General features: G+C 38.0%; 1 protein-coding gene across 4 annotated transcripts in view; it reads left to right on the forward strand.

Moving 5' to 3' along the window:
• Positions 1–10,584: 10,584 nt before the first annotated feature.
• The window catches only part of LOC306853669 (phospholipid-transporting ATPase 11C-like), a 76,199-nt gene continuing 71,732 nt past the window's right edge, over positions 10,585–15,051 (forward strand). For all 4 annotated transcript variants that reach the window (XM_079391244.1, XM_079391245.1, XM_079391242.1 and 1 more), the window contains exon 1: positions 10,585–11,147. In XM_079391244.1, coding sequence (XP_079247370.1) covers positions 11,121–11,147 — 27 coding nt within the window. In that variant the 5' untranslated portion in view covers positions 10,585–11,120. The remainder of the gene's footprint in view (positions 11,148–15,051) is intronic.

Here is a 15,051-nt window from a genome sequence, read left to right on the forward strand (position 1 = left end):
GATTCATTTTCTCCATCCAGCGGAAAAACACTGGAAGTCACAGTATGTGAAAATTAGCTGATGAATGTTATATTCAGTCCATCGTGCCTTGATAAGACATGCTAATTTTATTCTTCCTTTTATCTGCATTAATAAATAATACTATAAAATACACATACTTCACTGAGAAAAACTGAAATTAGTCTAAATTTTAAATTAGATTCCTGGTCACATTTTAAATTTATGTTATATAATTTAAAAAAACTAACTCTTATTTTTCAAATAAATTTTCCAAATTCTAAGGATATTGCTGTGATAGGACCATTAGATTGTTTGTGCTTATTTTGCATAGATTTATTTCTTAAAATTCAATTATTGTATATTAAGACTGAAATTTGGATTATACATTGTGCTGTTATTATGATATCAAGTAATAAATATATATAATTCATTTGAAATAACAGAATTCTATCATTTCTGAGGCCATTTTTTTCATGTAATCCTACACAAACCTTCATAATCCAACTCGATATGCTTAAAGTTCTGAAATGAAAAGGAAGGATGAATTCAGAGGGAATGGTTAGCTACAAAAACGAATTATGTACCAGTGCATTACGTTTTGTTACAATAAGTACAAAGGTATTTAGGTAATAAAGCAAACTATTGTAAGAGAACATCAGAAATGCTTCTATTTTCTATACAGAGTAAAGAATTTTGTTACCAACTTGGTAATTTAATTTCATTATAAATGCAAATAAATGACTGTTTGTTGAATCGCACAAGCTGACATAATTTACTTCATTCTTTACATTTGTTTTGTATGTCTCAATACAAAATAAAAATGCAGGCACAGAATAAAAACATCTGTATTTCTAGTATTTCCTATGCTCACAATTTATATTCAAATTATGATATTTTTTCAATATAGTTTGTTTTTGGCTTAATGTTTTATATTGCATTTATATTTTATATGAATAACTTTCCTGTTATTCAAATCATCCTAAATTATATCACTTATTAGCTTTTTTTCTTCATTAGCAATTTGACAAATGCCCCCTTTTTTAACATCCCCATATCATTCTGCTTGACTTGCCCCCGGTTTTGAATTTGGTTATTGATTGCCTGTTCTGTTTCACTTGGAAAAGGTTGATAAAAGGAGGTTTTCACTTTCTCTATTGGATGTGACAGCTCCCTAACAAGAATAATGGAAAGGCTCCATTCACAGGCAAATCAGCCCAATTCAGCGAGCCCCTACACACTCAATGGAGGAGTCACAGCCCTTCCCTGCCCATTCCATCACAACCATCTCTCTTCAGCACCCCTCAAACTTAGCACAACTCTTCCAGCAGACAACATTCCTCTTTGTCAACCTCTCTGCCCGGCCATCAAGCGGATGAATCGGTCAATAAGCACATGATGAATTTGTAAAAGGACAACTAAACAGATGACAACCATCAGCTGATTTTCCGGGCCTGTCTGCAACAGCTGAGGATGCTTTGAAAATCTCTCAGGACAGTTTCTATCGGGATATACATTTAGCTTTTTAAGACGGCAAATTGCGTGTTTAAACAAATCCTTTCAATCCATTGCAAATCAGCATTTCCCAAACACAGAAATTATACATCCTTTAAAGAAATACGATATCATTCCTTTCACAATCTAATACCCTGGATTCATTAAGAGAAACCCTAACCCTCAATCACACTTGTGCAAAACAGCATCCTTTAAATTACATGTAATGACAAGAGGCCAAGCCCCTGGAATTCCTGTGCTCGCTGTACAGCAGCCAGGTGACAGCAGCACACAGGTGTGAGGATTCAGAACACCAGCGCTGGGCTTGTTCACAGGGGATTATGGTATCAGAATTAACCTGGCTGGAGAGAGGTCATGGCTACTGGGCTCGGGCTTGTGTAGGGAAGTGCTGTAGAGTGAAACTAAGCTTCCCACGACCTGTTAGCTGTGAACTCCTGAACGCAGTGGCATCCGGTTTAGGTTAAGTTGGTTAATTAGAAGAGAAATAGTATTCCAGCTAACTAGATAAACAATAGCCTACTTGCACAGGACAGTATTTAAACTCAGCTTTTATTGGGTTTACTTGCATCATATTCTCTAATGCAAAAAAAAAAAAGATCTCATTACAAATAATGAACCCTTAAAATAATACATTGGTCACACTGTAATTAATCTCAGGTTATCGTCTTTTTAAATCACGCAGGGTTATTAAATCTGGTTTTAGAGCAGCATTAGCACAGCAACAAACGACATGGAGTTAAAATGTAGCTACCAGTTGTTTTGCAGCAAACAGCCAATCAGTCATCGAAAAGCGCTTGATTAATTAAATAAATATTCACGTGCAGTGTATGTCACAGAAAGTTTACGTGCTGTATTTCGTTTAGCGTGAGGTAAAAAAAAAATCAAGGTGTCCGTCAAGAACTGTGGCAGAAGACGACGCATTGAGTGAGAAAAATACAGTTTTATTCTTACAGTTATTATGCGAAATCTTTATTCTAGTGTAAAAGAAGTTCCGCTGATGCACAAGCATTTAAACAGGTAGTGTGCTGTGGGTTAGCTATAGCCTAGTGAGTCACTTACAATGGAAGTGAATGGGGCTAATTTGTAAACACTGAAACGCTTTTTCAGTTAGTACAGCCACAAGATGTAAACAATAGGCCTATTTGTGTTACCATGATATTAGAGTGGGGAAAAAAGCTTACTTTTACATCTTATCTGTAAAATTATATCTAACTTTAGGGTTTGTGATAATACAATGCCATAAACCCCTTAAATTTGTGTACAAAAATGATTTAAACAGCTTTACACCTCATAACAGAATAATTAATATAAGTGCTGCATTAAAAATTCCAGGCTAATGAAGAGGTTTTTGCTGCTGTTGACTGAACTTATATTGAACGTGCAATATTCCTTTTCCAACATTTTTTTTTTTCATTCAGAAGGTGAAAAAGTATCTCAGCGCTAAGTATCTTTAAAGTGAGTGGATGCCCTACAGTTCAGCAAAATAATCTCTCTTCTGTTCATTTATGGCCATATGTTTAAACCGTAGCTATGACAAACACACACACAGACACACAGAAGCGTCCAGAGGATCATCTAGGCTTAGCTTGATTCTTTGTCGATTAGACATGTTGTTGGATTTTGACTCTCCTAAGCACACACAGTCCTCTGTTTCCTGCCATGATTTCTCGCCCTGTCCTGAAAAGCGACTATGAGGAATCCACGTCCCGTTCTGAATGCACACTTGTTCCTACTCTCGATTGGCCATTCAGCCCCCTCTAAGGAGACAAGCCCCAATCACAATATTGTCAAGGCTCTGTTGGTTTTCTGGTTCAAATCCTTGTTCACGCTGTTTGCTGAGTACTCATCTGCTGTGACAGCCTTCAGACAAACAGAGGCTCCTGAAAGAGGTCTTCCACAAGCAGATCCTTCCTGCTGGGCAGTGGCTGAAACGGCCCTTTCTCTCGCCATCAAGTGGAACCCAGCCTATTGAGCCGGCCCCTGGGAGCCCCACATTGAGGCGGGCCACGGGCCAGCGCTTCGCCCCTCGGGCCCTGGGCCACCCTCACGTTGTTCCAGGACACCTGTGCCCACCTACCGCCAGCGTGGGAACCCTCGGCGGTGAACCTTGTTACCTAAATCAGCTGTGGGCTGAAACCAGAGAGCAATTTAGACACATTATTTTTAATCCTGTGTTCTGGTGAAACAAAAGTTAGACTGAAACTTTTGTTCTATACAATTTCAGGTGATAAAAATGGCCAGACTGAACCAAGAAACGGGTTACGGTTTTAGAAGTTGGCCCACTTCTTTACCCCCACCCCACCACCATCCCCACCCCCCAGATGAGGCACCAACTAAATCTCCATGGTACACTGCAGAAAAATGGCATCAATTAATCAGCATTCATGAACCGTTTACTTGAGCCCCCCTTTGTTTGAAGCAGGGTTTAATCCAGACAGAGGCCTGACTGTTTGGATCCCTGCAGACAGCAGCGGTCGGACCATTGTACGCTCACATCCACTGGCACTGCACAAATTCTCATTCCCTCACACTCTCATTTGCTCATTTGTCATAGATGACAGTGCTCTCTGCTTTCCGGCGATGACAGCTATATTCTTTTTTGCACCGATGTAAAGGTGAATTTAAAGCGAGCTAAAATCATCCAAAGTAATTAGATTACATTTATGTGACAGATTACACTCAGGCGCAAGTATCCGTCTCATTTTCCGGTCGGAAGTCATTCGTGCGTCTTTGCGGGGCCAGAAAAGGCAGGAAGTTCTCTCTCTCAACGTATTTCTCTCCCTCCCTCTCACCGAATGCCAGCTTCGCCAATTCACTCCGCCGCATGTGTGAAGACATCTGTCCATATTCCAAATCTCCCATTTTGGTGCAAATGATCCTCCTTGAAGGAAGCAATTTTTACAATGTGGCAATTCTCAGATTTCCATCAAGGCTCAGTGCCTTTGCCTTTCGCCTCACCGAAGAAGCAAGTTTAATTGGAAGGCTGCATTTAAAGTCATTCCACAATTATACAATTATACTGAAGATGCATGTCTGCATGTTGCTCAGTTTGCACCAATTTACTGCACTTTCTTCACAGTTAAGACTAGCGCTCCTTTCAGTGGATGCAAATTCCCTTCATTTGGCTCCAAATGAAGCATAATTGCTCATATTCAAGCAAACACCTTGCTATGAGAGGTTCTTCCTAGTTAGTTCATATTAAATCTGAGGAGAATGAAAAAAAAATCCCAAAATCCATTTGCGCACACGTGCCAGCTGGATCATTCTGTTTGGGGGAATGATGAGGAAATGGATGATGCAATTGAGCACATTGAACATTAAACATCCTGCTAGCACTTTTAATTCAGCAAGCGCCGTCTCCAAACTTCCCTGTATGTTCCTAAATGCCAATTAAAGAAGTAAAAACTGCTTCCATCCATCAAGTTGGTTTCATTTAGATTTCCCTTAAAATGTGAATCAAAATCGATTGTATTTTGCCATCACGGATGACGCGGCGTCCCAATTAGTTCAAGCGCAGACGTTTCCCCTTCGGTCGTAAAACGAAATGGAATGATATCATCCAGACATTCCACCATCAAAGTGCACTCTAGCCTTTCCGCTCTTTTGTTTCGGACGCTGCAAGTTAGAGAGGGTCTCGTTGTTCAAAAGACCCAAAGTATCTGAAGTGGCGGCGCAAGCACACCACCGACAATGGCTTACAAGAGTCTGTTTTAATTCATACCCTCTTTTTAAAAAAGGGGGACAGCACAACAAACCGTTGACCCACTGATATACAATTAAGAGTGATGCGGCAGTTAATGCTACAAGCAACTCTGTTTAACAGTCTGTCTTTGACCCACTGCCACTGAATAAATATAACGCAGAGAGCGAGAGAGCGAACGAGAGAAGGGGAGCCAGGGAGATTTTAAGCCACAGATAAGTAGTTAAAGACCTTTATAGAGTATAACACCATTATCCTTGCTGAATAAAAATAGGATTTAGTGTTTTTTCCACTTAATTTGAATCAAAAGAATCCCCACCTTACATATTGCACTGGTAATGTAATGGAGAGAGAATCACAAAAAGGCTTTGTGGTTCTGACACCTCCTATAGTGGGCCTGTGTTGTCCCGCGAGCAAAAGGGAGAGCAGGCTTTTTCTTCCTCGCCTTGCTATCTGCTAACACATTCTAATTGATGCCGCTGCATTCCTGCACTGGCCGCATTCAATGAATAACGAGTGACGGACTCAATGCCCATGAATTAGTCCCTTCTAAGAGAAGCAGTAAAACAGCCCCCCTGCCCCCCGGCCCTAGATCTCCCCCTCTAGCCACCGCGCTCCCCTCAATCCCGGGCCAAAGCCTGCTCCAGCTTCACCGCCCATTAAAGTGCCACTATTGTGCACCGACGCAACCCACAAAAGCTGTCCGTCTCTCCGAGGCCTCTAAAGCCTGGACTCACACAGACTAGAGTGACAACCTCTGCAACTCCCCCCGGCCCCCTTTCCCACCCTCGCTCTTCCCAATAATCCCACCCCTTCCACCAACGCACACACACACACGTGTGCGAGCAAGTTGCGCTCTCTCTCTTCCTCGCTTGCCTCTGCTGTGCACAAAGCATCAATCTGTCTTCGGTGTTGGCACCCTCGGCCTTTTGTCCAATCTGCAGGTGTCTATGAAAGCAGCTACGGTTGCCCTAGACCCACGCCTCACCACGCCTCGCCCAGGGACAGGAACTGCTGACAAAGACCCAGTGTGGGAATGAGGGATGCGTACAGGGAGCAAAAGTAAGGGGCCTCCCCTAAAATTAATGTCTGAGGAAGTCGTGCAACTTTTGGGAAGTCCTGTCCATGGAGAATAACAACTTGTTAAAACGACTAGAGCTCAGTGTCACTATGGGAAGAGATAGTGATGGAATGGCAGATGTAAATGCCTCTTTTTGCTCACATAAACAAACAAAGGACAGTATAAACTATACTTTTTAAAAGTTATAAAAAAAATATATATATATATATCATTTACTTTAACTATATATATATATATATATTCTTAAATGAATCAGTGCTATTATTAATAAAACAAAGCAAAAACGGTGAGCCATTGTGGTTATGAAGTGAAAATAAAGATCATTAAAAAACAATTAAACTGAATTTGTATCTTATTAATTATTCTCAGATGTCATTAAGGTATGAATAAAGTGTGCATGTATTTAGAAAATTAGCCTATTTACGATCACGATACAAACAGGTATTTAAGTACAAAAATGCTTCAATTACACAATTCATATACAAAATGCTCACCATATTTCCTACACTATTCTGTAGCCCTGAATATTTATGATTTCCACCAGCAAACTAAGTGTGTAAAAGCGTTAAGGATGTAAAGCCTGTATGAAATTTGAACATACAATCAAAAGAACGTGTATAATCAACCGAGCCAACACTTACTGCATTAGGGCGACATCGTGTGGGTTTATTACATATTGCAGATTCATTTACTAAGCACGAGATACTTTTTTTCAAAACGTCACCATGGGAAACTTGAAATATTCTCATCCCAGGGTTATTATAGTTATCTAAAACTACAACCATAAAACATTTTCGTTGCTTAAAACAAAGGTTAACTGAAATAATTATAACAAAAACTTAAACATGTTATTTCAGCTTGCCAAATTTCTCATTCTCATTTACTTTAACTTAACTAAAATTATAAAAAATACACACATCTGTATAGCTATACAACCATATAGACATATATTTAAAACGACTAATAAAATGACAAAACACAGCAAAATTTAAGAAACATTAAATAAAATTAAAATGAAAACTATAAATGAACTCAAAATATTAATGAATAAAAACTGTAATAGTCTAGTATCTCAGTGATACCAAAATAACACACTTTCATGCTTATTGTAAATGGTGCAGTGTTTATATATTATATATTTTTAATTGATTGTAATTATTACTATTTTTTTTACCTTACATCACTGTCATATATAAAAGAAAATATTACCAACTAGAAAAGTCCATCAAAACAAACTTAAAATATACTGAAAAAAATGTATATATGTGTGTTAACTTTGTCCATCTATATGTAACTGTACTATTAAACGTCACTTTTAGTGAGTGAACTCATTTAAAATGTACAACTTTCTCTTTCATAAAACAGGCAAACAATAATACATTTGCATTTATTAATTTAGCAGATGCTTTTATTAAAAGCGACTTACAAATGAGGATGTTAATTACTCAACCTGCATTACACAGATCACTGTCCATTAATGCATTAGAATGAGAAGGTGATTTCACTTGTGCATTGGTTGTCAGCTGTATACAGTATGCTGTGGCCCACTAGGGGACCTCAATAAACTTTCAAGGAACATCCATCATGCAACATGTAACATCCATATATTCTCCAAAACGCGTGTCCTCTGTAGAGCTGTGGGGATGTTGAGGCCCATCCCAGCGTCTGGGGCCATAGACTGTGGGGACACCCTGGACGGATGACCAGTATAGCATATAACATGTGAAACATATTTCTTATTATGGAGAACATTATGAGATTTACATGAACTGCTGAGCATTTTTTCCCCATGTTACAACAACAACAAAACTGTCCAACTGTCAAAAATTAGTATCTTCTCTTACGTTTGTACTAGCAAGTTCTTATTTTTTTAATAATAATTTCAGATCAGGAAATATCACAAGCTCTTTGAATAATGAATTTGATCATGGAAGACCTTAGAGTAACAAAGGCTGTGAACCAATGCCCTAATATCATTTTCCACTGATGACAAAGTAGCAAATCATGGAAATTAAATTAAAATTATTAAAATAATTAAAAACAATTAAAAGCTGAATTGGTTGCTTATTATGCATTATCAGCTGCCATTAACGAATGAATGTGTGTGCATGTTTTTGGACAATCAGCCTATTAAAGGTCACAATAAAAACAGGTATTTTTTAAGTATATGACATTGAGATGCATGTATTGCTTGCGTAAATGAATGCATGTTTGTGATGTAGCCAAATTGCGGTTTGTTCACTTTTAAGAAAAATGGTTTTAAACGGTACCAGAAATGGGTTCCTCGGCTTGTAAGAACAGCAAAACACTTTTTGGTGCTAAATATAACCTTATATAAAAAATATATTGTTATTCAGATGATTGTATTAAATATTTTATATATTGTTTACATGCTTTTAATGGTTTGCTTTAAATAATGGTTTATTTTATATCAGTTTAGAAAAATAATACAAAATAATTTATTAATATTGTTTTCCCCCCTCTATGTGCCAGGTCTTATATTATCTAGCCTATATTAGGGTTTTGTATAAAACAATATGTGCAAGCTGTGTCTTTTGGGTACTTTTATTTTTTTATTGACAAAGCAAGTACAGTAAAATACAGTTGTATTAATACATGAACTGACATTGAATGTGAATAAATACATAAAGAATTAAAACACAAAACAGAAACATAAAATGCAATGAAGACCATAATCAAATTCCAGTGAAATATCTTCACTATGATGCCGTTAAGTCTATCATTATGTGTGTATTCTGAGTTTTTCTCTGCAGATGATGAATCACAATGTGAGCCCCAATGGTAAAAGGAAAAAGTTATTGGATAGCCTTAATGTTTTATTCCTGCTGTTTAGTGACTGGGCTGTTTGTGCATAAACCAAATAATAATTTAGAACTCTAAGAAATTCAGTATCCCTGTAACTTAGAAGAGGACTGAAGAATCATCAGCTGAAAAACTACAGCTGGTTACACATGTTCTCTTAAAATTAAATTAAATTAAATCTATAGATAGACTAAGAATCAGTCTCGCTGAACCAGAATCAGAAATCAGAAATCAGATTCCAGTGCAGAGCAAAAGACAAATAAATGAACGAATAATAACTATATGATAAAATTATAGAGGAATATACCAATAGACAGAATTATGAATGTGCAAATGTGCTGCTATTTACTACTAAATGTGCCTTTTTTGTTGGGTAAACGCTGTATATAACGTGCTTGTAATCTAAATATGAACCACATGGTGGTGCTCTAACAAAACCTATCAATTGGCTTACAGCGTGAGTAAAGGAGTGAGGGGTCAATAGGCCACTTTTGGTAAAATTTATATAAAAAAAATGTATTCTGGAATTTCCATGCTTTGTCACATGATATACTGCCAAATAAAGAAATACAAAAACATCTCAGTATAAATAAAACAGAGTATTTCCTTTTAAGGGGAGACAACAGTTTTTTTCATGCACCTGTCAGTTTTGAGATTTTGGGCTTTTTGGTTTTTCATAAAGTGTTTGTTCAGACTAGTAGAAAGAAAACATCCAAAATACACTGTTAAGTGTTTCTTTTATAGCACTTTATATATTTGTGTCAATAGAATTCAATTACAATACATATTTTTAAAGGCTGTTTTCTTAAAATGAGTTTTTTCTCCTACACTGAGCCATAAATCTCCGCTTCAGTAGCACTTACACACACACCAAACTTTACATTTTTATTCCTGTCTGTTTTTACAGACGGATTTGTACATATATAATTTGCTTGATCATATACAACATTTTAAATCCCCCCCAAAATTGTGAAAATATAGTGTTTTCTAAATTATGGAGTGAAAAAATGAGATACACAAAATTTCCTCTGTAAAAACTTTTGACTCCAATATGTCAAAAAAAAAAAAAAAAATGAAAAGAAAATTTAGAAAATGACTTCATCCAGTGTTCAGATTTTTGTACAAGAAATGTATGCAAATTACTAGCGCATATATTTAATTGAATAATGCATAATTTGCATATTTAAACCTAACATTTTAGAAAACTTGTAATACAAATTTTTTTTGCAATTATCAGTGTAATCAATCAGCTAGGTAAGGCCATAACTATGTCATTTTTTTTTTACCCTATTCACCTGCAGTGTCTCCCCTTAACCTTATAATGACAATTACATAAACATTACAAATAAAATATGTTCACGACGTTAATTTAAACTGAACAAGTTTTGAGAAATGCAAAAAAAAAAAAAAAAGAATCGTGCCCAACCAAAAATACATTTCCCAGAAACCTGCGGCATGTGATGACGGCACCAAGGGGCGGGGCTTGTTGTCGTAGTGGCTGTAGCGTTAGGAGAGTAAAATGTGTTTGACAGGAATCTGAACGAGAGGAGGGGGCGGCGGCACACGAGTGGAAATCCGCACCATCAAGAGATCGCCATCACTTTTTCCCCTCGCGTGCAGTGCGTTAACCGCGGGGAGGCGAATGCGGTGAATTATTTGGAGGCTCAGCAACAAGGCACACAGAGTACAGGATGCCGCTGAGTGTATCAACCCCGCGCGCGGGGAGCTCCCGAGACTAGCGCCGCGCAAAGTATCCAAAAAGGAGAATGCGAATGGTTAGAGAGGACAGGATTCAATTAATATGGAAACGATGTAGCTTCACCGCCGCATTGCATATAGCTCGGGGAAACAGGTTAGAAAGTAGATAGCTAAATAGGGCGCATTTTGCCGTCATACATGCAAACTTACTCATCATCAAGCTCAACTAGCCTGTAGTTGGCTGCAACAAAAGGAACAGCTGCTCGACAGTGTCTTCAGATCCCAAAGAAGACAGAAGAATTAAAGATGTTACGGAGGAGGCTCAACCGATTGGTATGTATGACACTCTACGCGTTACTTTAAAGAAGATGTAGCTAATCAAGTAATGATCAGCCTGAGTCTGACAGGGCGCATGTCGACGATATATCTCAAATACTGCATAAGTGGAGCGTTTATTTAAAAACTAGGGTCCACCCAGCAGAAAGCTCCGAGTTTCTCAACACAACCAAAGCTGTAATTAGTTGAGGTATGCAGTCAACTTCCTGTTAATTCTGGCCAGCTGTTGCTAAGCGAGTCGTGCCACGCACATTAGCGATTCAAAACATGAGTTTATGGGCTTTATAGCAGCCGTGATAAAATGTGTTTTTTTGGGAAGTTGACGGTTGTTTGAAACGCTTGTGAGCTGGCTACCTAGTGTTAGGAGGACAGGCAGGGTTTGAGACACTGCTGTGGTGAAGATAGTCGTTTTAGGCAGCTCGTTCAGATGTGTCCTGCCAATTTTTTATAGTTTAGCTGTATTCCTGATGGCGCTAATCAAATAATACTGCTCAGTCTTGCAAGCTAAGCCCTTTAAGTGTTGTGCTTGAATCCAATAATTAATTTCCTAATGCCCTTCGTTGCTGTCGCAAACTTTATTTGGGCACATGATGCAGTAATTCTGCTCTTTCCACATAATTGCAGAGCATCCGGGCAGTGCTGGAGGAGCTCTTGAGGTCTAATGTTGGGTTTAAGATGAAGCCTGTTGTTAGTCTTAGCTGTTTTAGGCTGTGGTGGGAATACTTGTAATCAAATTTCTCCCTCATTAACCCTTACAAATGAATTCACTACGCTCTCCATATCCTTAAAGGGGATAGTTCATCCCAAAATAAACATTGATTTCCTCACCCTCATGCCATTTGGAACCTGCATGACTGCCCTCCTTCTGTGGAACACAAAAGGAGGTAAAGAATGATAACTGATCCTATCATTGTATGAAGAAAAAAATGAGCAGTGAAAGTTTACATGGAAGAGAGCATTTCAATTCAGGTTTGGAACAACATCAGGGAGAATAAATCATTACACCACTGTGCCTTTAATATGGCTGTATTAGATTGTCTTGTAATGTGTTGATTGTATGAAATTAAACACATCAGTTTGCTTAATATATTATTCTTAATTTTTTTTAATTTCTGGGTCAGTGTGAGCAAACCACATCCTCACTTACTTAGTCTAGTACTATTTGCATAAACCAGACATTGGTCTAGGTTTACCTCTTAATTCTGTTCATAAGGTAAATTTACCTACAATTATTAGTAGTTTGCATAAAAGGAGGCTTCCTAGATCACGATTGCAACTAATCAAGTAGCTATACCGTGACCTCTTGATCTGATAAACCTTCTCTGAGAAGCTAGGTCTTTAAATTAATCCCGTTTTAGGCACCGTTCACACAGGGCATGTTGTTGCATTCCACTGCACTGTTTTTCAGTCAGAGTTGATTTGGTTTAGTTAGACTTCAGAGTAGCTGTTGACACATTACTGTACGTCAGAGCCTATCTGACTGGATTTCTCTATGTTGCGCTTTCACTTCTCTCTGAGGATTTATCGCAGGTCCTTCCTCTTCACCAGTTAAAGGTGAAGTCAGAGTTTCCTTTGGTGCATATGATGCTCTCTTAGGAAAGACTTTGCCTCTTTGAAGCAAACCCCTGAGGAGATCTGAAGATGGAGCTGTGCAGATGTTATTAACCATGGCTTACCCAAAGAACACTGCAAATGTTTGATGTGCGAGGGTCCTTTTTCTCTCCTCTCTGTAGTTTTTCATCATCTGTAATAATTTTTTAAACAGATTTTATGATATTGTGAAACATCTGTGGGATGTTTGTCTTTTCTTTCAACCATCTTTTTCTTTTTATTTGATTTTTTGTTGTTGTTGTTGCAGCGGCAACAACAGGAAACAACATGAAAAGGGTGGGGGAGAGAATATGTGCTACAGGGAAATTAGGATATAACCTGAACCTGGATTCAAACTCTGGTGACCCATCAGGCTACACTTCCCATCAAGTTACATCTTTTTTCAAGTTGTATTGTATTACTGTTTGCCAACGGAAGTAGTGACAGATCTTTTCTTCCCTATTGTGACGTACATCTGAGTGAAAATGGTTATCAAGAAAAAAAAAAATAGGTTGAGGAGTTGGTTCTATCCATTTGATTTTGAGATGTAGATGTTGCTTTCAAATGAATGTAAGCTTGTAAGAAAGGGGTGAAGTTAAAGCAGACTAAATGATGGGAGTAGACTGGCGACTGGCATACATAACCAAGAAGATATTTTCATTGGAAGATTGAGTTATGACATTTTGTAAAAAAAAAAAAAAAAAGCCTATACATGGATGATGTTACCAATAAGATCTATAACAGTCATTTACAAAATATATTGTGAATTTTCATTTCATGCTGATTTTAAAACTAACCAGTGTCCCTCAGCACTATTTCTGGCACAAGTCCCACAGAACTCTGGCATATTGAAAGCTTGCATGTTAATCATGCACCAGCTTTCTCCTCTGTTTACAAGACAGGTAGTTTAGAGTACCTCAGATTTTAAGGACGTCCCATCACTGTAAGCAACTGCTGAGATAATTTGCATGAGTCTCTATGGTATTGTTTTCAACAGTGCTGAGATTTGAACCAAGAAAGGGCTTTCAGTACCCCTCGTGATTGGCTGTCTTGTCCGTGCTTTGTCCGAGTAGTCAGGCGTACTGTCACGCAAGGGCCACTCCGTCCTGCTCCACTCCGCTGCCTCCACTGTGGAGTGTCCTAGCTGCTAATCAGTCGGCCGTCTGGCTGTGCTTACAAAGGATGTTTTTGGGTGTCCGGGTGGTGCAGGAGAACATCATAAACAGAAGCCGCCGGCCTCAGGGAACCCGGTGTGCAGGTTTGTTGGAAAGCAGCAGCAGTCAGACAGCTCACCCAACACTCATGCGTGTGTGTGTGTGTGTGTGTGTGCACATGTGCTCTGTGAGGATTGCTCGCTCCCCAGGCACTGCAGCTGTGTGTGTGTGTGATCTGTCAAATGCCCATCTTTACGAGGTGTAAACGTAAACCCAGTCGGTTGTGTCTCAAGTTAATGTAAACTGGTGAAAGTCAGATATGTGTTGCCTTTGAATCTGTGCATAAGGTCTTGCAGTTTCAAATATAGCTTAAGACACTATGTAATTTGAAAATGAACTACCATGCTAGCTAGGAAGTGGGATCATTACAGCTCTTCAAGATAACTTTAATAAGCTTTTTAGATTCTGTTTTACACCTCTTCATCTAGAGTGTGAACGTATTTACACTAATAAAAAAAAAAGATTCTGAGTCACATTTTCCTCCAGTAGCATACTGTGGGGTGTGACTTCTTTAAAAAGCATTACGTCTTACATACCTAAAACCTTTGAATAGTAGCGTACATAAGTAGTTAACTCCTTTATTTTACGTTTTTACGTACTTCATAGAAGCAGAATATTACATGTTGAAGAATTACGCTCAGTGCTGAAACTATTGCTGCTGTGAAGCTCTGCTTATGTGCTCAGTGTGAATGCTGTGAACTGTCAGTATGTGTACCTAAAAGAATATATGCAGTTTTCTTGAAAGATTGTGAAACAAGCCTTGACCTAAAAAAGAGAGTGGCTCATTTATTGTAACTAGGCTGCTTTTCAGTCCAACTGCTGACAGCACTGAATCAGTATAGATTTATGTAAATATATTTAATTACATTTAATAATCATGCAGTAAATGCAAATTATTTAAGCATTTATATTTTATATTTAATTACTTTTTCACCCCAAATTCTGAATGTTAAGTGGAATACTTTATACTTGCATGTTGCTTGAAATTCTGAGTAATACTTTTACCATTTTAAAGCCTTTACTTTTAAAATGTGTTAATATTTGTATTAAAATATACATGTTAAAGTAATTATTCAATAGCACATTGGTTTTGCTCT

The sequence above is a fragment of the Barbus barbus genome (assembly GCF_936440315.1).
Source record: "Barbus barbus genome assembly, chromosome: 33".
NCBI classification, from domain to species: domain Eukaryota; kingdom Metazoa; phylum Chordata; class Actinopteri; order Cypriniformes; family Cyprinidae; genus Barbus; species Barbus barbus.